At 42.5% G+C, this 24,017-nt stretch overlaps 1 protein-coding gene across 7 annotated transcripts in view; it reads right to left on the bottom strand.

Annotated features, from left to right (window-relative positions):
- The window catches only part of CFAP61 (cilia and flagella associated protein 61), a 285,236-nt gene that overhangs the window by 87,132 nt on the left and 174,087 nt on the right, over positions 1-24,017 (bottom strand). For all 7 annotated transcript variants that reach the window (XM_019826881.3, XM_019826883.3, XM_011280983.4 and 4 more), the window contains 2 exons: positions 13,898-13,996; positions 7,290-7,458 (listed from right to left, as the gene is read on the bottom strand). In XM_019826881.3, coding sequence (XP_019682440.3) covers positions 7,290-7,458; positions 13,898-13,996 — 268 coding nt within the window. The remainder of the gene's footprint in view (positions 1-7,289; positions 7,459-13,897; positions 13,997-24,017) is intronic.

Genomic DNA, 24,017 nt, shown 5'->3' with positions numbered 1-24,017 from the left:
ATTTAGGAAACTTTTTGGTTCTATCCTTCCTCAATATAAGTGGTAAATAAGCCTTGTACCTTACTGTGATGCATTTAATTGATTTTCAAACTGAATTAAATTAACTTAATAAACAAACAATTTGTTTTAGTATTTATTTTTGGGGGAGAGTGCAAGTAGGGGAGAGGCAGAGAGAGGGAGACAGAAGATCTGAAGAGGGCTCTGTGCTGACAGGCTGACATCAGCAAGGCCAATGTGGGGCTCAAACTCATGAGCCGTGAGATCATGACCTGAGTTGAAGTCAGACGTTTAACCAACTAAGCCACTCAGGTGTCCCAAAAAACAATCAATTTTTAAAGCTGGATTTACTTTCTCTATAAAGAACCTGCAGTAAAATTATATTTAGTAAAAAAGAACAATTCAGGAAGTAGTGGTCATTTACTGCAACTACAATTGTGGAGATAAACTTTTATTCTTAGCAATATAGCTTGCTTAGCAAATCACAGCAAATTTTGGCATTTTTATATTCACAGGTAGTATGAAGCAGTCCACAGTCAAATCATCTGGTAAATGATTTACAGTGCATAATATTGAATGCCATGCTCTGGAGGTTAGAAACCTCACCAGAACTCCAATGAGCACTGTGGTATAAAAGAAAATAAAATTTAGGTAACAGTACACCCATTTTAGTACCCCATGCTTTAATGAATCGGGGAAAGTCCTTGGCAGAAAGTGGTAGGGCTAAAGAACAAATTGAGAACTATTCAATTTATAAAGCTTTCAATGAGTTACTATCCCCAAATAGTAAGTTCTTAGATGAAAAAAACAAGGAAGGGAGAGGGGAAAAGAACAAGTTCCAAAATGGAAATCAGCGTACCTACTGTGATCCTAAAATGTAACGGCATTCTGATAACCTGTATTATTCTTGTGTGCACTTACGTGTGTGGGATCATTTTTGCACAAGATCAGAAAAATTAAAGGAAAATCAAGGGGATAATGTATTTTTCATATTCACGCAATGGCATTTTCACAAAGTAGGCAAAATCGAAGCTAGGATTTTAAATCCCAAGGCCAATTAATTTGTCCACACAGACTTCAGCAGAGCTTAATAAATGAAAAAAAGATCTATGGGGAAAAAAAATCCTATTACATCATCAAAGTAAGGGAGAGAGTCAAGTTTAATAGGAGAGCATGGGTGTATTTCACCATCCCCACTGGAATGTTCTGCCACTAACTAAACTGCCACTAGTGACTGGAGAGTACAGACAACTTTTCGATCCTTCTGTCAGATTGAACAGCCCAGCATCGCTGACTGGTGGGAGCTCCTCCTGAGGGTATTGTGGAGCCACTTACCAGACCCGATTTGCTTTTCTCCAGATAGTTTTAATGAGAGAAAGAAACTCAATTTGACTCTAACTCTAAACATTAAGTTCTAGAATTTCTATGTTGTAAGGATTTTTAAAAGCTACCAAGTGCAATTTCTGGATCATATCTGTGAGAGAGGGAGGGCAGGGAGGGGAAAGGGGAGGAAAGAGACAGAGAAAGAGGGAGAGAGAAGAGAGACAAGGGCAATGGTGAAGAACTCAGTCTGGAGCCTGGGTCTAAACCCTGGCGTGTCACTTTGTCGTCGCCTGACCCTAGACAAATCACCTCAGTTTCACTGCACCTTGGCTCCCTCATCCATAAAATGGGGAAGAGAGCAGCATGGACCTTGGAGATTTCCTGCAAGGACTACAGCAGTTAACACACGCTGCAGTCCCTCGACCTCCGTCAGGTGTTCCTACCGCCTTATGAGGGCCCCGCCAGGGCACGCTCATGTCTCCTGGGCCGGACATTCCCCCTTGGAGGAGACCCTGACTCTTAGGAAGTTGTTTGGTAGGATGAATAAGCACTGTATTCCCATCACTTCTGGTGGTCTGTCTTCAATCAGCTTCCTGAGGCCATGACATTCAAGTCTGATCTGTTTTCTGCATGTACATACCCTTCGAGTATTTGAGGACAGCGATCCTGAATCTTCACCTCTGTGGCTCAACATCTGGGGTGACTTCAAGTCTCTGGATGTGGTTCAGCTTGTTTTTTCCTGTCTTAAACGTGACTGCAAAGAAGCAAACACTCCAGGGGCACCTCTGTTTTTGTGATGTATTCTTTCACACGATCATGTTCCGCATGTAACAAGCTCATCACCTCTGTATTGTTGTCACGAATTGTGCCCTTTGTCAACATTAATGCTTTTCTTTCTCCAATTAATTCCGCTTTGTTGGATACTAATATTGCTACTGCTTCTGACAGCTGTTGAATTTGTGTGGCACCTTTTGCTGGTGCATTTCTAACATTTCATTTTGAAACTTTGGATGTCATTTTGTTTTGGTAGTTCTCTTGTATTTTGAATTTGGTGCAAACACAGAGCCTTGCTCTTGTAACAGCGCAGTTTAAAACCATGGCATTCACCGTTGCGGCTGTAGTTTTTCTCAATGGCATTCTGGTTTATCCTTGTTTAAAGCACTGTGGCTATTTCCTTTGTTTCCTTCCCTGTGGTTACACAAATGATGTTTTCTCCGGTCTTATCTTCTCCCGGGTTTGGAAGGCGGATTTACTCGTGCTGTTCAAAAGCATTCATTACATTATTCCTTCTATATGTAAGAGTCAAGACCAAAATATTACCTTTGGTTTTCCCCATTTAAGAGAATTCCTATTTCTCCCTGGCCACCTCTCCCTATTTTCGAATAACTTAGTTCTTGATTAGATTTAGATGAAGTTTCAGTGTTACCTACTTTGCATTTATTCTCAGACTTATAAGCTTTTGAATTGTTTGGTGCTTGCCACTTACCTTTTTAGACTATCATAAAGTTCTAAATTTTCCTTTCTGCCTTAGTTATTCAGAATACACACTAAAGAACACAGAAGATCATTCTTCTGAGGCCTCACGGACAAAACAACAGCTTTTTGCTGTCTTCAAATAGGAGAGACGTGGGTGCACATATACTTACTGAACTGCCATATTTTCTTCAAAATTCTGTGTGGCTAGTTTCATGTTTTTATGCCATTTTATCCTAGAAGGGGAATTTTGGGTGCTTGTCTTATTTTTGTTCTTGAGGGGTGGTGGTGGTGGTGGTGGTGGTGATCTGTTGTTTTTCTCTTGAAATGTGTTCATATTTTTCCCCTATCATTGTTGAAGAACTAAAATTTCATCAGAATATAACTAGCTGAGTAAATTTTTCTTTGATTTTGCCTGGAATGGGCTCAACTGGACAATATGGTATTTAGGTAAGGAAAATTCTCTTCTAGCATGTCTCTGTTGTATCTATTCCATTCATCACAGCCTCTTCTTTGGAAAAAACAGTGATCTATATGTTGCCTCCGTGTTGATCACACCTTCTCGTGTCTTGAGCCAAATGTATCCTTTACCCTTTGCCCTTTGCCCTCTGCCCTCCAGGGGAGCTTTGCACTTTGTTTTCAGCATCAAACATTGTTCAGTAGCAGTTCTCTCTCTTGACAGGGATTGGATTTCAATCCTTTCTTACCCATCTTCCTTTTCATCTAATTCTGTAGCCTACTCAGTTCAGCTTTTGCTCTTCTGATGGCTTCAGCTCCCATTTCAGAGTCTGGCTGATCAAACTGTACTGAAGATGATGAATAGTTTTCTGCAGTGTGTGTGTGCATGCATGCATGTGTGCGCGCGTGTGTGTGTGACTCCTGGAATATTGTCAAGAGTATGTTCTTTCTCTGATTTTTCCAGATGTTGTTCCCTTTCCCTTACCCTATGTTATCCTTTTGTTTCAGGTGCCTTTTGCTAAGCAACAAACTCACACCAAAACTAAGTGGTTCAAACAACCACCATTTTATTACTTTTCATGATTTCATGGGCCAGAAATTTGGGTAGGGTTTGGCTGGGAAATTCCTTTATTCCATGTGTTAGCAACAGAAGTCACTTGGTGATATTTAGCTGGTGGAGCATCCAAGATGGCTTCACTCATGTGTCTGGTGCTTTGTCAGGGATGGCTGGAAGGCTGGGTTCACCCGAAACTGCCAACTGGAGAACCCAGGCGTGGCATGTCCAATCACAGGGTGAGTATCTGGACTTATTTGGCCTTTCAGGGCTCCAGGAGCCACTGTTCTCACAAACAAGGAGACACTGCCTGGCCCCTGACCCAGCCCCAGAAGTCACACCACATCACTTCCCTTGTATTGTATCTGTCAAGATAGTCACAAGTCTGCCCAGATTCAAGGGGAGGAAATGCAGACCCCATCTCTTGGCATGTTATTTTCCCCTTTAATCATCCCCAAGCACAGTGAGGTCTCTTCATGATAACTGCTGATCTATGACATTGGGGAGGTCTTACGTCCAAAGAGGAAAGTGGTGTATGTAGCTCTTTTCAGCTGTTTACAGCAGGCTCTCACCTGCAGCTGCACCGTTCTAGATGCCAGGCTCTTATTTACCCCATCAAGGATGTAATTAGCCTCTGTGAAGACCACATCATATTGCTGACCACATCAAGCTCAATATAACTAACATCCCCAACTTACTCTCTCACCTGGTGGGATGTTCTTGCCCCACCTGCTGGCTTCTAGTGAGCATCACCCCTTTAAGAGTCCCTGCAAGTGGACACATTTTTACTCTTTCTCTTGTTGAGAAGACCCAAAACCAGGCATGGGGAGGTGGTCTCTCCATGGCTCTCCATGCGCCATGGAGAGATGCCCAGGACCTCAGTTGTAAGCTATCCCAGAACTTGTCAATGGGCACCAGCATGTGCCCACCAACAAAAGAACCCAATTATAGATAGGGTGGGGAAGGGAGTTAGTTAGAAGGTACTGGATATGATTCGTCTTCCAAAATGGAAAGGTCATGGATAATGTCAGGAGTTGACAGATCAAAGATAAAACTTCTATAAACACATTATTTGGAGTTCTGGGGGTAATCACTGAGGAACTAACAACAGAAATGCCTCAAAGTGGTTATCCCTAGAGAGAGAGGACTTGGAAGGAGAGACCAGCCTGCCTCACACACAGTCCCAAGACACAATTTAATCTTTTACCCTGTGCATGGATTTTATGATGAAAAATTAAATGATAAGTATTTGGATATCAAAAATATTGCATAATATTTTAGAATGACACATGCCACTTAAAGTTCTATTTAGAGGTTCAAGTTTGTAATGGTATTTTATAACAGTTATCTTCTTGCTTTGGAGTTAAGCTTTATTTTCATCATTTCAATTTATTTCTAAATCACAAAATTGGGACAAAATAACAAGAGAGTTAAAGAGAAGGAAACAGGAAAATAAAAAAGAACTGGAAGCCCTCCACAGTGAATTCAGCAGCCTTTTTTTTTGTATCACTCTATGTACCTTTAATTTTTATGTCCTTCTGGAAAAATTAAATCGGAACCCCCTTTATCACTTCTTCATTTCATTTTTCCCATTGTAAAAAGGGCAAGAGCTTAACGTGCCACAGACTAAAGCTGTAGGGGCAGCTGGACACACATGGGCAGAAGCCCGAGTCTCTGGACAGCTGGCCGGGTCTTCCACTCACATTTTCCAAAGTCCACGGTCCCAGGCAGCAGCTGGAACTCGGTGGGGCAGGTGAGGGGGGCAGGCAAGCTTGAGGGGTGCATGATGTTTTCTTCTGATTTAATGTTTAAAAAGAGGAATACTTAAGTATCAAAATAAAGTATTCCTCCAGTTTGTGTTTATCCTTTAGCCAGAAAAAAAAAATCCTTTTCTACACTGTGAGAACTGGATGTCTTTAGTAGCAGCAGTAGTAGTGGTGGTCATAGGAGGAGGAGGAGCAGAATGAAAAGAATAAAAGCAATTACTCAGAGGATGATCCATATTCAATATGGCCTGCTCACTAGCAGCACCAGCCTCACCCTGAAGCTTGTTAAAACTGCAGCATATCAGCAGCCCCCATCCCCTGATCAGAAACTGCATTTTAATGAGATGCACAGGGGCTGTGTGGGCACATTATGGTTTAAGAAGTGCTACTCTAAGGTACAGATTAGAGATTCTAGGTCAAGAAACTTCAAGTCCTGGTTCTCAGCCTTAGCTTAGAACCATCTAGAGCTTTAAAGAATGCTGATCGCTGGGCTCCACCCCAGAATAATTAAAGCACAGCTTCTGGGGCTGGGGTCTAGGCATGGGTATATTTCAAGTGTCCCAGGTGACATCAATGTGTGGCCAAGGCTTGGAACATTGAGTGATGCTGGGAGTTGCTCAGCTGTCTGTCCCCCACCACGTGCTGCCTCCTCCTGGCTGGGCTCTATAAAGAAAACCTACACATACTTCCCCTTGTCAAATCCACAATCATTCACAAAATGTCCTAAGACAGTACCAGATAAAACATGGCAGTGCCTGGGGTGGGGGTGGATTACTCCACACTTGTCAGAAACAAACCCACCGTGGGAAGGCTTATCCAGGTTCCTGGGAGAAAATGTAATTAAAAGATCCCATCTGTGAGGGCACCTGTGTGGCTCAGTTGGTTAAGCATCCGACTTTGGCTCAGGTCATGATCTCGTGGTTTGTGGGTTCGAGCCCTGCGCCAGACTCGCTGCTGTCAATGCAGAGCCCACTTCAGATCCTCTGTCCCCCTCTCTGCCCCTCCCCTGCTTGTGCTCCCTCAAAAATAATTTTAAAAAACATTAAAAAAAAGACACCATCTTTGAGTTACAAAGTAAATTGCTTTTCATTAAAGAAATGTCCTATTTTTGTGAACTACATCAAATGCTAATGCTTGTTGCAAAGAATGAATATTAAAATTTGCTTCCCTAAGACATTGAACAGCTTCAGTTGTATCCAGCAATGCTTTCCTCAAATGTGGTTTGAGAATTTAATCCAAATGGAAAGCACGGTCACTGGGTAGTCAATCAGTCACATTTCCTAGTTTTATAACTGAGAGACAAAATAAAATAAGGGTTGACAGAAGGTGCGCATGTTTCAAATACTTTTGCATGAGCCCGTCACCACCGCCAAATGTTAGCCTCTTGAGGCATAAATTAATTTACCACAAATGCATGCCGGGTTGTGTCTGGATTCTGCTCTGGTGAGCAGTAAGTGTTAGACTTTTGGACAACAGCTTAAAGAATGACATTTCTCCTACTTGCTGTGATTTTTACCCTTGAGCAGAATGTTTTTCTTGGAATGGATTTCCAGGAGGGGTTTCGGACACAATTCTGGTCATGTGTGCAGGCCTTGCGGGCACTTTTATGAATAGAGTGGCAGCTGTCCTGGTAGGAAGGCATGCTCTTAACCCCTAGAACGTGTGCCCCAGTAAACGCATTAACCATCAATCACTAAGATCTCCGTGTGCGGCCTCACCTGGTACTGCTGTCCGGTGCAGAGGATGAGGTGGTCATAGAGCACGATTTCCTCTTTGGAAACTACCACATGCTTGGCTACTCGGTCTATGGCAGTCATTCTACCAACCACCACATTGACCCAGGAGCACAGTGACATCAACGCATAATCTTTATCATTAAAACAGTGGCTGCAAAGAGAGAGGCTCCATCAGTGACATTTGAGCAGCTGACAGTGGGCATTAATTAGACATCTGGTGAGCTGGTTCAAGTCCCCTCGTGGGCCAAGTCTGTGCTCTTGATGTGACTTTACTAGGACCGTGGCTAGATACTGGATTTTTCATTATGAGACAGTCACAAACTGACATCTTCCCATTAAAGCTAAATCGTTCCAGCTGGCATAGGCCAGTCCACAACAGGGAGGGTGACTGTGTGTGTGTGCGCGTGTGCCTCTGTGAAATCATTAACGTACACTCTTTCTTCTGCTTATATTTCATGGTGGGTGTAAATTTACTTTAGCTGTTGAGTTATCATATTGACCACAGACTGAAAGGGAAAGAGGAAGAAGAAAGTGACATTGTGGAGGATTCCCAAAGGCAGGGGTCAAGGTCCTGAATATTGAGACCCCTTCATATTTGCTAATGGTTACAGTAAATGACTCATTCTTAAAATTAGTGTATGGATTCAGGCCAAAACAACTACACATTTTATTTAGAGAAGATGTCAATTAGGGAGTTAGGTTTACAGTGAGTACAGTCCCTGGAGACTTTTGGGATTTGCTCTATAGGGCAAAGGTGATTTACGGGGAACTAGTAGTTCTGCAAACAGTGGGTCCAAGGTGGACAGGTTTTCTTTTCTAGGTTCCATTTGAGTTTGAGCACTCTAGTGTGAGAAAAGTGGAGTTTTGGTAGATTTGGGTTTAAAGAGTTCTCTGAGGGTGGTTTCCAGAATTTTCTGAAAGCTCTGACCTCATGTACGTGGCCTTTTAATGATCCTGTTCTGAAGACCCAGAGTGTAGGGTGGCAGAACAGTATGTGTTTCATTCAAAAAAAAAATTTTTTTTAATGTTTATTTTTGAGAGAGATAGAGAGAGACCGAGTACAAGTGAGGGAGGGGCAGAGAGAGAGGGAGACACAGAGTCCAAAGCAGGCTCCAGGCTCCACACCGTCAGCGCAGAGCCCAATGCGGGGCTCGAACTCACAAACCATGAGATCATGACCTGAGCTGAAACCGTATGCTCAACAGACTGAGCCACCCAGGCACCCCAGTACGTGTTTCACTTAAATCAAGGCTTAACTGAGTCATGGTGTGTGTCCCAGTGCGACTGGACCCTGGGGACTCTGCATGACCTTTCAATAGTTCAGTTTCTTCACCTCTGAACAGGAGGTGACTGGCTTGTTCATTGTACAGGACAAATCTGAGAAGGTAAAAGATGCTGTTTTGTCAGTTGCGATGTATACATGAAGGGTATTATTCTAAATAATATTAATGATGCATAATCCTGTTTACCCTCCTTGGACGCCAACGGGATTGTGAAGTGGTAATGGGAGAACATTTTTTCTTTTTGATCCATGCATGAGTCTGCTCTCACCACACAAAAGGAATTCTCATAATGGATGTGCATTAGACCCTGTTACAAGGGCCTGTGAAAGAGAAGGGAGCTCTGAGTTTTGTATCTCTCCATGAAACAACATTTAAAAACAAGAACGTTTCTTTTTAATAAGAAAAGAAAATCAGGGGCTGTCCTGTCCCCGCAATATAATAGAGAATGGGATGAAATTCTGTTAAAAAAAATCATTTTGGTAGTTTAACAGGAACACATGAAACTCTGTTGATTTCACACATTCATGAGAGACCCACAGAGGACTGCCCTTATTTGCTACACAGTCCCTGCATAATAGGAATGGTACACTGTCAGCCGTCCAAGATGAGGAAAAATTAAATATAGTTAGTGCACAGGGATTAGTCTTATGAGGGTTTGCTCAAAGATAAAAGTTCTCAGGGGAAATCTGGGGAAGGTTAAGACAGTGTTATTTTTAATGACAGCAGGACAGTAGTGTTTATAATGTCAGAATGCATATTTCAGAGTTAAAATCTGAAGTTCTGTCCAGTGGAAATGGCACATGGAACATGGTATTTTGGGGAACCTTTGGAAACATTGGAATATGTGGGGTTCTTGCTTTTATAGTCTGTTACTACATTGAATGATAATAGTCCGTTTAAAGTATCACTGTGTAGGTGATTACAATCCATTCTGGATCTGCTTTACCCATCAGGTAGGTGAAATTAGACATTGGAGACTTATGGTGATACGTTCCCAAAATTGTTTCCTAAGCAGAGGTAATGAGCATTAGGATTCTAACATGGCAGGGACTGCCTCATGGCTTGGTGACAAGAGAAATATCTCCACTAGAGTTCTCTGTAAAAGAGAGAAAGAACCAAAGAGGAAATATCAATAAAACTTTTCTCTCTCTCTCTCTCTCTCTCTCTCTCTCTCTCTCTCTCTCTCTCTCTCTCTCTCTCTCTCTCTCTCTCTCTCTCTCTAATGCTTATTTATTTTTGAGAGAGAGAGAGAGAGAGAGAGAGAGAGAGAGTAGGAGAGGGGCAGAGAGAGGGAGACACAGAATCTGAAGCATGCTCCAGGCTCTGAGCTATCAGCACAGAGCCCAACATGGGGCTCGAACTCACAAGCTGTGAGATCATGACCTGAGCTAAAGTTGGACGCTTAACCAACTGAGCCACCCAGGCACCCCAAAACTTCATGTTTCTGAAGTCTCAAGTGAGCTTGACCCTGACTCAAAAATAAAGTGAAAATTTGTCTTCACAGAACATTCTGGAAGCAGGTAATAAGGAGGAGGAAAAAGCAGAAATGCAGGATGGGGAAATTTCTAGAAGGGAACATATGTGTAAAGTGGCCAGCTTGCCCCCAACACCCAGTGGTCAGATTTAGCCCAAAGCTCTAGGTGCAAAATTACAAGCAAACTCCAGGGAGGCAATTACAAGCAGGATAGATCCATGCACTTCATGGAATCAGAACCCTTCAGAACTGGAAAAAAACTTGGAGGCTTTCATAAAGGATTTATTGTGACACTCTCTGAAGAAGGAGCATCACAATTAACGTTCACTATTCAGGGCTGATTGTCCAATTAGTGGATTTCTCCTGCTTCCTGTTTCTCCTTTCCTCCCACTGCCTTCCTCTCTGCTGTATCCTGGCATGTCATTAGCACCTCTACAAGACACTGGACTGGGAAGGGTGAGGACACACAAAATGGCTATTCAAAAATTAGTAACAGCAATAATCAAAACACTGGTTACGGCAAAGTTCGAAGTTTGTATTCAGAATGAGGAATTTAAATTACAAAATTTATGGATGTCAATGCAATAGTTATTCTTAAACTCCATGACAGGGGTGCTTAAGCAGCCGACTTTGGCTCAGGTCATGATCTCGTGGTTTGTGAGTTCAAGCCCCCAGTCAGGCTCTGTGCTGACAGCTCAGAGCCTGGAGCCTGCTTCTGATTCTATGTCTCCCTCTCTCTGCTCCTCCCCTGCTCACACTCTCTCTTTCTCTCTCTCTTTCTCTCAAAAATAAATAAACATTAAAAAAATTTTTAAACTCCATGACAGAGATAATTTCCTTTATTGAGGTAGGAGGACCTTTTGAAAGGCAACATCCTGTTTGTGTTTCAATTTCTGGTTTCTAAGAATTACGGTAACATGCAGTTACCCACCCAGAGGCATCTGGCTGTCTTGTTTAGTCCCCATCTATGTAACCTGATTGAGAGGGCTTTTGCAGGTGCCTTTAGATGCAACCTGCATCCACTTGACATTATTTATTGAGCACCTACTATGTGCCAAGCACTGTCCCAGATGTCAGGGACACATTGGTTAACCAAAAAATGCCTGCCCTTGTAGAGTTTACATTGTAGGTTAAGGATTCAGAATATGAAAAATAAAAGCAATTTTGAAAGGAAAATTAGATAATATTTAGAAGAATTTCAGTAGCAAGAAAAAAATAGAGCAGAGGAAGGACTGCAGTGTGTTGGGAGTGTTAGTTGCAAATGAATGGGTGGCCAGGGTAGGTCTCATTGAAAAGTTAACATTTAAACAAAGACTTTGAAAAAGAAAAGCAAAAACTCCAAGGTGGAGACCTGCCAGCTATGTTTCATGAACAAAGAGGAGACTGTAGTGGTTACACTGGGGAGAACAAGGGCAAAAATGGTCAAAGATGAAGTCAGAGAAGTAAGCAGACAGGGATGGATTGTACGTGGGAACATTCTAGAAGTTTCTATGAAGATGGAAATGTTCTGCAGCTGTGCTGTCTCATATGGAAGCTACTGGCCACATGTAGCTATCTGATCACTTCAAACATGGCTAATGTAATTGAGAGGCAGAATTTTTAATCTCATTTAACTTTACTGAAGTTCAATTTAAATAGTCCTGTGTGGCTAGTAGCCACCACATTGGTCAGTACTGTTCCAGGCTGTTCGGTAGTTGACATGATCTGATTCAAATTTTTTTTTTTTTTTAACTTTTTTTTTTTTTTAATTTTTTTTTTCAATGTTTATTTATTTTTGGGACAGAGAGAGACAGAGCATGAACGGGGGAGGGGCAGAGAGAGAGGGAGACACAGAATCGGAAACAGGCTCCAGGCTCTGAGCCATCAGCCCAGAGCCCGACGCGGGGCTCAAACTCACGGACCGCGAGATCGTGACCTGGCTGAAGTCGGACGCTTAACCGACTGCGCCACCCAGGCGCCCCTGATTCAAATTTTTGTGGCATTGCTCTGCTTTTGTGTTGAGAATGTGGAGAGGCGAGGACAGAAGCGGGGTCACCAGGTGACTTCCCATCTAGCCACATGCAGATCCCAGGCAGTCACACCAGCACAAAGTCATTTGCTAGCTCTTCTCTCCTGTAGCCTACCTAACATGGGGGTTGACTGAAATCTTTATCAAGCTGACTGAATTAAGTTCCTTGTGCGATGTTAATCAATAAGATCAACATTTCCTGGGAATCATCTAATTTAGAAGAAGGGCAATGAGAAAAAGAGACACACATGTGTTGATCCTCTAGCCCGTATCAGAACTTGCTGTTATAGTAATTTTGACAAAAAACTCCAGCAAGGCTGGCTTATCATCTGCTTTTCACAGTCAAAAACTCCACTCAGAGACATAAAATCCCTTTTGTAATAGTTGGGAAATCCACCTGAATCTGAATCTGCATCCGTCTGGCTAAAAACCCATGACTTTTTTACTGTCCTGATGATATCCTTAAAAAAAAAAAAAAAAAAAAAAGAAGTTCACAGTCTCATAAATAAAAGTATTAGGTCAAAATGAGCCTTGTTCTGCTTGCAAGGAAGCTGCTGTTTTTCTCACTGTTTGAAGATCTCTTCATCATGGATTCTAAGACGAACACCCTGAGAAGGAACAATTTCCTTCCTCCTTGTTGGAAAAATTGGGACATTGTTTCTAGAGGCAGGGAGCCTAATAATTCTTGTACCCATGCTTTGCTACAGGAAATTATAATTAATGGAAGCTGTGTGATAATGAAATGGTATTTTCTAGAACAGATGTTGACAAATAGTGACTCTACTGGGATGCAACCAATGAAGCTTGCCCAGACTGGCAAGAAGTTCGTAGTATGATCAGCCCCTCATGACAAAGGCCCAGGGGGTAGGGGTGAGAGACCCACACGCCAGTGAAATGCCCTGCCTTTATCTCCCAACTCTGAACCTGGAGGGAGTCCCCTGGTCTGAAGCAAATACGGTCACCAAGCTCCCCTGTGCCGTAGTGACACTCTGAAGTCAAGTGCAGGAGGTGGCTGTGTTAGTAGGCTCCATCCCAGCTGTTTAGAAGAGGGCAGACATCTTCTCACAAATACAAAATGGCAGCCCAACTCTTCATTCCCTCATTAACAGGTTTGTACTTGTATCTTCTTTATTATTATTATTATTTTTTAATGTTTATTTATTTTAGAGAGAGAGAGAGAGAGAGCACAAGCTGGGGCAGAGGCCGAGAGAATGAGGGAGACACAGAATCTGAAGCAGGCTCCAGGCTCTGAGCTGTCTGCACAGAGCCCGATGCAGGGCTTGAACTCACAAACTGCAAGATCATGACCTGAGCTGAAGTCGAATGCTTAACTGACTGAGCCACCCAGATGCCCCTGTACTTGTATCTTCTAAGTGAGTCTGAACCGCGAAAGAAAAGTCTGCCACCCTTCCCTTGCCAGTCTGAAATCTACTACAGCTGACCCTTGAACAACACAGGTTTGAACTGTGTGGCTCCACTTACACATGGACTTTTTTTCAATATACACAGTACAGGACTGTAAACGTATTTTCTCTTCCTTGTGCCTTTCTTAATAACATTTTCTTTTCTCTAGGTAACATACAAAACATGTGTTAATTGACTCTTTATGTTATTGGTGAGGCTTCTGGATAACAATAGGCTACTATTACTGGTTAAGATTTAGGGGAGTCAACAGTCACATGCAGATTTTGGAATGCATGGGGGTCAGAGATCCTAAACCCCCCACCCTACCCTGTGTTGCTCAAGGGTCAACTGTATTTTGCATAGAAATGCACCCAAATGAGGACATTTGGCCTCAGAATGAAAAATCAAATGGAATTCTTACTCGCTTGCTAAAAACTTCCTTTGTTCAGTGCCCAGAAGCCTTTTTCCAGGAAGTCCATGGGTTGAAATCAGGGTGAGATTACTAAACTTCAGGTGAGAGCTGAGGAGAGAGAAGAAAACACACAAAAAAGGAGGTAAAGCTCGACTTGGTGAAGGTTTATTATAATTCAATTTAACCTTACCTTATGTCTCATCCAATTGCTGAACTTTTCTTTTCAGCAACTCTTTTTGCACAAACTTTCCAACAGAACTGACCATGTCAATGAAAGGAGGGAGATGGCTCTGGAGCCTCTAACTGCAGAAACGTCCAGAAGCCACAACACCAGCATGGCAGACACCCTTTCATTTTTTTTTTAATTGCCTCTCAGGGGGCACCTGGGTTGAGCATCCAACTCCTGATTTTGGCTCAGGTCATGATCCCAGGATCGTGGGATGGAGCCCCGCATCTACATTCCGGGGCCCGAAGCATGTTCATAGGCATCATCATAGGGATTAGTGTTAAAGATAGTTTGTGCTGGAAGTTGGGGGCAGGGTTTTATTATCCTCATTTCATACAGACAAAAGTCAAGCTTGGAAACAGGTAATTTGTTCACAGCTGAAGCTCATGGGCAGCAGAGCTGGAAGTGAGAGCCATCTCTCTTCTGACCCCCAGCAGTGCCCTCTGCACTCACCTCACTGCCCTCTAACCAAGTCCTGTGAGTGACATTAAGTAGGACACCCAGGAGCATAAGCAGAGGCTGCTGAAGAACGGATGTGCTTAAGACTCACTCCATCTTTTCCCTTAAGCATTAAAATACTCCTGCTGCAAATTTGCCCTTCAGCTAAAGTCAGCAAAATTTTATGGGTGAGTTGATCTTTTCATAGGATGGTGAGAAAGATATTTTTCTCTAAAATCTCTTCTGAGTTTACACCTCCCCTTCAAGCAACCAAATGCCAAAAAAGAAACCTTCACCAAGTTCGAGGAAAACACCTGCCCTCCTTTCCCATGAGGAAACTGGAAATTTTCCAAATGTGGAAATGCTATCAATTTACTGACAATCTGTTAAGTACCACTACAAGCAGGAGACTTTCGGTAATGGCATGGGCCGGCAATGTAATAAATTCAACTGCACCTGACATTTAAAAACAGCTAAATATTATGAAAGGTTGTGCTCTAGGGTCTCGAAGGATGCATGTCATTTAAGAATGAATATTCTTATCTGATACAAAGAAAACCCAGCACATCTTCTCCTCTAATCATAAGAATAAAATTTTTGAATATGTTCAAATAACATAAAGGTCACAATTAACCCCAGCTACTTAGGGCTCCCAGTCTGCAAATGCACACTGATGACAGGTCTTTAATTTATTTACATTTAATGGAAAGTGCAAAATGCAGCTAATAATACATGTTGATGCTCACATGAAGTTAGAATTTATTTTGGCTTTGGTGCCTATGTGATGGAAATGGTTTATGTTATACTAATAATAGTTATACATGGGCATTTTTATAGCTCTCTGTGAACAGGCGGCTTAGTAATTATCCAGCTATATCTTTTACTACAAAAACAATCCCTTTGGCACTGAATAATTTGAATGATCTAACAACATGGATCAAATGACTTCTAAATTGCCAAATTGCCACACTATAATATACTGAATTATGCAATTGTGCAATTAAAGACTTCTCCAAAAGCTGTTGAGTGGGGGGCATTTTCTGGATTTTTATCTGTAAGGGCACCAAACTTTCTACTCCTTTTCTTTAGCCTTAGCCAAATTCCTTATGCACTCTTCACGGTGGCTACTCCGGTCCTTTATCCAATCTTCAAGGTCACTAATTTAACCTTTCTTGTTCTCCCTCCCATCCCCTTTCCTCACTCTCAAGTTAGTACATCTCTCACACCATAAAGAAAACAAAGGCAAGCCACCAGGCCTCCCCCCGCCTCCCCGTTTCCCTTATAACCTCCAGAAACATCTATAAGAGTGTTCTTCCATTCCCTCTAATTCAAAAGACAGGTTCTCTCCATTAACCCTGTCTTCTTTTCATGTTCCTCTATCTTTCCTATTTTTTTAAGTAGGCTTCACACCCAGTATGGAGCCCAATGCAGGGCTTAAACTCATGACCCAGTGATCAAGACCTGAGCTGAGATCAAGAGTTGGACACCTAACCAACTGAGTCACCCAGGGCACCCTCTCCCTATTTCTATGCCAGCAAATTGTCCTTACAACACTACTTATAAACCTGGAAGTAACCAGTTTATTTGCTGATAGGGTGGAGCCATATAGTCAACAGGGGCCATGGCCTTGCTTATCTGCTACTCTAAGGGGGCTTCCATTCTCAATGTCTCCTCAGGCCCAAGGTGGCTCCTGGAGCTCCAGCCATCATATCCCATATCCACATTACAGGCAGAAGGAAGGAGGAATGGGTGGAAAAGGCTGTCCATTAAGAAGAGACTAAAATCCCATGTGACTTTTCTGCTTACATTGCCAGAACTCAGGGACACAGCCACATGTAGCAGAAAGGGAGCCTGGAAAATATGGTTTTTCAAAGAGAAATACTGTGTTTTTTTCTTTTGTTTTTTTTTTTAAAGAACCATATTGCCCAATGTTCTGTTACCAAGGACAAAGTGCAGAATAAATACTGGGAAACAACTAGAAATCTCTACTCATACTAACTCATGGAGGAAGGCTAGGTGGGCTTGGAGGAGGAAATAGGTGGCTGACACCATGTGGTTCAAATGAGAAAAGGCAGATGTATGTGTAGGGTTCTGGGAACTGAAAGGGGAAGGGGGAGTCATCCAGGAGCTAGCAATGGTCGGATGCCATTACTGATGTGAATGGAAGAAATGGTGACAGCTGGGGCCAGGAAGGAGGCCCTACCCAAAAGCTGCAGCCATAGAACATGCTGTCTGGGGCAACATTATCTTCAGGTTATTTCTTATTATTGCTTTTCTTACCAGCTCCTCCTCCTTTGCCCATCTCCCTGCTCACAAGCTTCCCAGTTTTTGTGCCTATCTCCCTGGGTGATGTTATCTACCACCATGACTTCATCTTACGTATTTGCACGAAAGCTTCCTTCTGAGCTCAAAACCCAATTTCCAAGGGCCTATCAGTCCTAATGTGGCTGCTTCACAAGTATCCCCAAATCAGTATGTAGTCCCATTCCATTGCTCCTTTATTTCAGTCAAAGGCATGATCAACTAACCACCTCTCAAGTTAGGAATCTGAGAGCCAACTTCAGACTCCCACCCTCTTTCTCACTTTCCACAACCAGTCACCACGTCCAGCCTCTTTTAAAGTTTATTTATTTATTTTGAGGGAGAGAGATAGCAAATGGGGAAGGGGCAGAGAGAGAGAGAGAGAGAGAGAGAGAGAGAGAGAATCCCAAGCAGGATCCACGTCACCAGCACAAAGCTCAATCCCATGAACCTCGAGATCATGACCTGAACTGAAGTCAGACACTTAACCAACTGAGCCACCCAGGGGACCTGAAAACCTCTTTTTAAATTAAATCCAATCTCAATCGTTCCTAGTTTTAATTTTCCATGTTTGCTCACCACTTTGATAGTAGCAGAGCAGAGTGGCTAAGACTATGGGCTCAAGAGTCAGATAGCCTCAGTTGGATGCCAGCCTCTAGCATACTAGGTTTCTGACCTTGGGCGAGTGACAAGTTATTTAACCTCTCTGTGCTTCAGTGTCCTAGTCTGTAAAATGGGAATAATAGAACCTAATGCCTTATAGGGGTGCTGTGGGATTAAATGACGGTATCTGTAAAAATGTTTAGAATATTGCCTGCTACATAAAACATTTTAAATGAATAGCTATTTAATTAAAGTGATTTAAGATATTAAGTCCAAATTCATGAGCACGGTATATAAGGCCTTTGTATTGGGGACTAAACTAACCTCATTAAACTTCTTGCTATTCAGTGAAGGTTCCCTCTTTCATGCCTTTCTATGAATGTGTCCACTTTTTCCTCCAACCTTGTGTTTTTTTAATTTAATTTTTTAATCTGATTCAGAAACATCCAAACATTTCTTAATTTATAACTAAGAATATTGGTCCAAAATCATAAAGTTTATAATGTGCAGTTTTGTTAGATTTTAGCTCTTCTGAGGGTGACATATGGAGATCAAATGTTTAAGACTTTTAATCTGATGACCAGTGAATATTTTAGAAGTTCCTACAAACAGAACAGTGAGTCACAGGGTACATCTTGGATTTGGGCATACAGTAGACAAAATGGCAGAACAGCAGGACCACAGAGACAACACCGTTCTCAGATCTAGTGGTGTTGGCTTACTGTATATAAACAATACTAACATCACTGTGAGTCCTCTGCTCCAAAATCAAAGGTCACTGTGTCGTGAAAAAAAAAAAAAAGTTCAAGTGAAGTGCTCAAGCCAATGAAACATTAAACAAGCGCACCTGCATTTTCGCAGCGGATAATTCCAGTGGGGATTTCATGTTGCTGTGGATACAAGGGGAGGAACAGCTCAGAGATACGTGTAAAGCAGGGAGGGATTAGAGTATCCAGGGAAATAAGTAAAAGGTATTGCGTTTCATTCCATGCTTCAGGGGGACAGCTACAAAATTAGGTCTAAACATCCTTATCCTTCAAATAAAGGGGTCACATTGCCAATTTACTGTGAGCATGATAAAAGAAACATAAAACTTTTCATGTTGCTTACCCTTCTGGGCAGTATAAACCTGTCAGCCTGCCAAGTGAATGCTTATTACTTTTATTTTTAATTTTTTCCTGGCTGGGGTTTTTTTTTTTTTTTTTGTGGGTTTTTTTTTGGCATAGCAAGGGCAACCAAAGCCAGTGATTTAATTAACTGCTTTCATTAATGCTTTTATTTGAATAGATAATGTAGAGAGAGAAAATAATTATCCCACATCAATCTAAATGTTACAATTTACTAAAATCTCTGCTTTCTGAATTGTTCAGAACAATGACAAAAATGTTTACCAAATTACAGTAAATCCTAGCTCAAGACAGCTATTTAACTTAACTGCTTATTTAAATAGTCAAAAAATAACTCCGATCTGATTCAGTCTTAATGCTATCACATAATGTCACAAAATTAATGGTGACATGCTATAGATAGAACCTAAAAGTTGGGAACTCCCAATACCAAAAGAAAAATGGAGGGCAAAACAAGTCAAAATATTTATAAGGTGTTTAAGAGAATTTACCAGGTTCTCCCTGAAAAATTGTTAACTTTCTTCAGCAATATTATTTTGTTTAGCTCACAAAGAGATTTGTTTGACAATGTCCTTGGCCACTTCCTGTTTGTTGTCTTAGTAAAAATAGCCCAACAGCTGCATCCATGGCCTCCTGGCTGTCAGTAGTGGCACACTCGGACCTCCAGGGGGAGACCAAAGAAAGAAAGACCTGAAGAGGGTGGGGTCAAGGATTCTGAGCACTTCTAAAAGTGGGGGAGTGTTCATGGGGCAAAGAAGAAGTTCAAATCTCTCTCCCTGACCTTTTTTCTCTCTTCTCTTCGGTGCCATATTGCATGGCTCTCCTATTCATGGGAGCCCCAGTAGGAACCAGGGTGGGGCCTGGAAAAAGGGGCCAAGAAGCAAATGTCAAACCTGCCTGAATCCAGGCTTATGTCCTGGGACAAGGATCTAGAATCAACACTGAACCCAACAATGTCTGTTTGCCGGTGCTTTGTGAATTCTTCAGGGACCCTTCAGGGAGGGGGTGGTGGCCAGGGTAAGGGACTGGGGGCGGGGGGAGGGAGAGGGGAAGGAAGGTATGGGGATTCAGGAACTCAGATGAAAAGCTTGTGTATCTCTGCATAAAAATAACACATAAATCCTAACTGAAAAAATGAAAATGAATGTAATGTTTGAAATGGTCACTTAACGAATAAGAATAAAATTTGGAAGTCTGGCAAAACAAACTAAGATGAAATTTGATTTTGCTTTATAATTTACAGGAAATGATTATGTACATATGAGTAAAAATGTTACACATTTGTGCTCTTATCATATTTTTATATACATGGAGCATATATAAGATGTAGATACTAAGACAGCAGTTATGAAAGACCAGCTGGAAAGCTTCTGCACACAAGAGATGGCAAAATGTAAGACACCAATCAATCAGTTCCTTAAGACTAGAACAGAGCACTGTGGGGATCCAAAAGTGATGAGGTCACTTGTGGAGATGTGGGGTGGGGATAAGGACAGGTTTGCTGCTTGGGGCAAATGCTCGTGGTTACAAGGCTTTATAGATACCATATGGTCAGGTTTCCTCATGCATGACATTTATATATTCTTGAACCTTTATTCTTAATGGTGACAGTTTAAGCATGAAGTATATGAGATGCTTTCTACTAGGTCCAATTTAGTGTGTAAATACTATGATATGGGGTAATGACTTCAGCTATGTCATGTTTAATGATAAGTTAATAATTATGCCTAGTAAGTAAGCCCTGAAGTAATGATATGACATAGAAGTTATATATGATTTGTTGAGAATTAGAAAATGTGGTTTGGAAAACAAGCTCATAAAAACAGGTTAATTACAGTGAGCAATTATAGGGGGAAATAAGTTTTCTTACAGATAAGAGCTGCCAATTTTGAGGAAATGTCTACATAAATGGTTACTATACCCAGGTGCATGTTAGAGTTACTTGGGGATTCTTAAAAATACATATTCCTGGAATTGTAGCTTCAGGAATAGGGGCCCAGGAAACTCTTTTTATAACTATCACCTCCACCTCCACCCCCATCCCAGCCCCACCCCCACAAATAGCTCTTATGTACAGAGTTGTTAAGTCTGGAATTTTCACAATCTGTTGCTTAGAGAAAAAGTTGCTCAACATTACGCTCATGTCTAGGACGCTGATCATAACATGTTTCTCCATCATTAGTTCTTAAAATAAAAGGAAACTCAGGGCTTTTTTTTTTTTTTTTTTTTTTTTAGCACAAGTGCCTTACTATGTTGGTAAGGATTGGAAAGATTCTGGTCGTCCTTTTGAGAGAAATTATCTTCAGAGAATTTCAGTTAGGGATTAACACGGTCTCCAGAAGCCATGTGCCCAGTAACTGGCCTTGCCTTGTCTGGGTTTCAACGGTGGCTCCAAGCGCTCCAATCCCCCAGAGGGTATGACTACCTGACACCTCTACAGAAGACACCTCTACCACATCTCCAGGCTTCTCCAAACTGCCACCCAATATCAAACGGTGTACGAGAAGGGCCAGTTTGACACCTCCTTGTTCCCTCAAAGTGCTTGTAGTCACTTCTGTAATCGGTTGAAGGTATAGGGATGCAAGAAAGTGACTAGTGGATTCAGAGCTGAGTCGGGGTCAGGGAGCTGTGACTGAGTGTGTACGGTGTCCTTTGTCTTTTGGGAACTGAGGCTGCACATGAGAAAGGTGTGGACAGCAGGATGGGGACAGTTGGCATTGACCTAGTGCCACTAAAGTCCGAGTCACTCCTGGAGGGCTTGTTTAAAATTTTTTTTTTCAACGTTTTTTATTTATTTTTGGGACAGAGAGAGACAGAGCATGAACGGGGGAGGGGCAGAGAGAGAGGGAGACACAGAATCAGAAACAGGCTCCAGGCTCCGAGCCATCAGCCCAGAGCCCGACGCGGGCTCGAACTCACGGACCGCGAGATCGTGACCTGGCTGAAGTCGGACACTTAACCGACTGCGCCACCCAGGCGCCCCAGTGGAGGGCTTGTTTAAACAAAAATCCCTAGACCCCATTCTCCAGGTTTCTGATACAGTAGGTCTGGGGTGGGACCTGAGAATTTGTATTTCTATAACAGGTTCCCAAATGATGTCCATGTTGGTGTTCCATTTTGAGAACCACTGTTCTAGGCACAGAAAAGTGAGGGGCTCCCAGTGATTTTGGGTGCATAAGAAAGGTGGGTAGAGTTTAATATAAGTTTCAATGAAGGAAGTATATGATCCGTTAAATATTTGAGACACATAAGTAAAAAGTGAATTTTTTGTTTTGGCCTTGTTTTTTTGTTTTGTTTTGTTGTTTTGTTTTTAATGCAGTGGAATTCCTGGATTTGGGGTGTAGGGTGCACTCAGAGCCCCCTCAAGACTTACATGATAAACTTGAGGTTAGTGGCAAAAGAGAGGACCCAAAATATGTCCAGATTAATGTTTGAAAAGCATCCAAGTATCATGAAAGGGCTTAAGAAACATCCATTGGCAGCCCATTAGGTAGTGATGGTCAGTGGGAGCCAAAGATGTGGCCATTATGACCATGAGAGTCTTTGGTCCATAAGGGATTTCAATCCCTCAGCCTGGGTAGACAGCTAACAGGGCAGGGCATAACACCAATTTTCTCTGCAGTCAAGCACTTTTGCAAAACAGAAACACCACAGAGCATTGGTCAGCTTGCTTGGTACTCCTGATGGTAAATCAGAGATGGTAGCCATTTTAACTGAATTTTTTTTTTTTTAATTTTTTTTAACATATTTATTTTTGAGACAGAGAGACAGAGCATGAACGGGGGTAGGTCAGAGAGAGAGGGAGACACAGAATCTGAAACAGGCTCCAGGCTCCGAGCTGTCAGCACAGAGCCCGACGCGGGGCTCAAACTCACGGACCATGAGATCATGACCTGAGCCAAAGTCGGACGCTTAACCGACTGAGCCACCCAGGCGCCCCTAACTGAATTTCAAGAGAACATCTTTGCCAGACCAGGACCTCTAGCAGGGAGCAGACACATATACTGGCAAGAAACACCTCTGATTCACCCTTAATCCTCAGGGGAGAGAGTATCTTCCATATGAAGACCCTACCTCCCCAGGCTCTTCCCTCCTATTAGAGACAATGTGAGGCTCCCACAAGGAAACTGGATATGTAAATTTAATTAGTGGGGAGGTGCCAGTCTAATAAGCTTGGAGTGATAGGCTTTACCAGATGCTTTGTGTGTTATCACCTGATTTAACCCTCGTGCCAGTGTAGGAGGAGAGATTCTGGGTTCTCTCCCCATTGTACAGATGAAGAAACAGGTTCACAGACTTTGGATGATTTTCCTGGGCCCCATTCAGTCATGGGAGAGCTCTCTAACTCAGTGGTTCCTGGATCCTGACCCCCAGGGGTGTGAAAACACAGATTCCCACACCTCCCCCTGCATTTCTGATTCAATCCTTATAGGGTGGCATCTGGGTATCTGCATCTCCAACAGATCCCTAAGCAATGCAGAAGCACTGGTCCACAACCACAGTTTGAAAACTACTGATCTAACCTTATCTCTGTCCCAAATTAGAAATAAAGTATTTGCCAACACATGCTTTTAAGGCCACCTTTTCTTCCAGCCAAGGTTTCTGGTGGAGTACACTGGATCCTCTTTAGAGCTACAAGAATGCCTGGGAAGAGAGGTGGCCTTGAAAACTTCTTGACACAGTCTTCTTATCTAGCCTTGCTTTTTCTCTGCCTTCATCTCTGCCCCTGTATTTCACCAAAGGACAACTGAATATTAATTAAGAACAAGACTAGGGGCACCTCGGTGGCTCAGTCGGTTAGGCTCAGGTCATGATCTCACTGTTGGTGGGTTCAAGCCCCACGTCGGGCTCTGTGCTGACAGCTCAGAGCCTGGAGCCTGTTTTGGATTGTGTCTCCCTCTCTGTCTGCCCCTCTCTGCTCACACTGTCTCTCTCTCTCTGTCTCCAAAATAAATAAAAATTTACAAAAAAAAAAAAAAAAAAAGAAAGAAAGAACTGACTAAAGAAATTGGGATGGTAGGGAGCCTACCTGCATCAACTGCAAAAGGTTCTCCCACCCCACTGCTTTCCTGTTCCTGTCCGCCTGGGGACATCTTTTGACCATGGGAGCTGGAGGGACAGGCTGGAAGAACAGTTCAGGGTGACCATGTGACCAGAAGGACAGGAACTGGTGGGTAAATACCGCAGCTTCCTCACACAAAGAGGGGCCACTCTCCATTGTGTCCTTTGAAGGGTCCCAGTATAGGATTGAGTCTCAGTTGCCCACAGCAACCTGCTGACAAATGCTTTTTGGGGGTGTTGCTGACTTCCCTCCCTTTCCCACCTCACCACCCTGCTCTCTCAGGTGATTTCCTGGGATGGCCCCCAAATAAACTGCTTGCATCCACATTCTTTGTTTTCAGCTTCTGAAGGAATGTAACCGAAGGCAGGTGCC

This window comes from Felis catus, chromosome A3, assembly GCF_018350175.1.
Source record: "Felis catus isolate Fca126 chromosome A3, F.catus_Fca126_mat1.0, whole genome shotgun sequence".
Lineage (NCBI taxonomy): Eukaryota > Metazoa > Chordata > Mammalia > Carnivora > Felidae > Felis > Felis catus.
The sequence above is the reverse complement of the archived record's forward strand: the minus strand, read 5'-3'. Positions and strand labels throughout refer to the sequence as shown.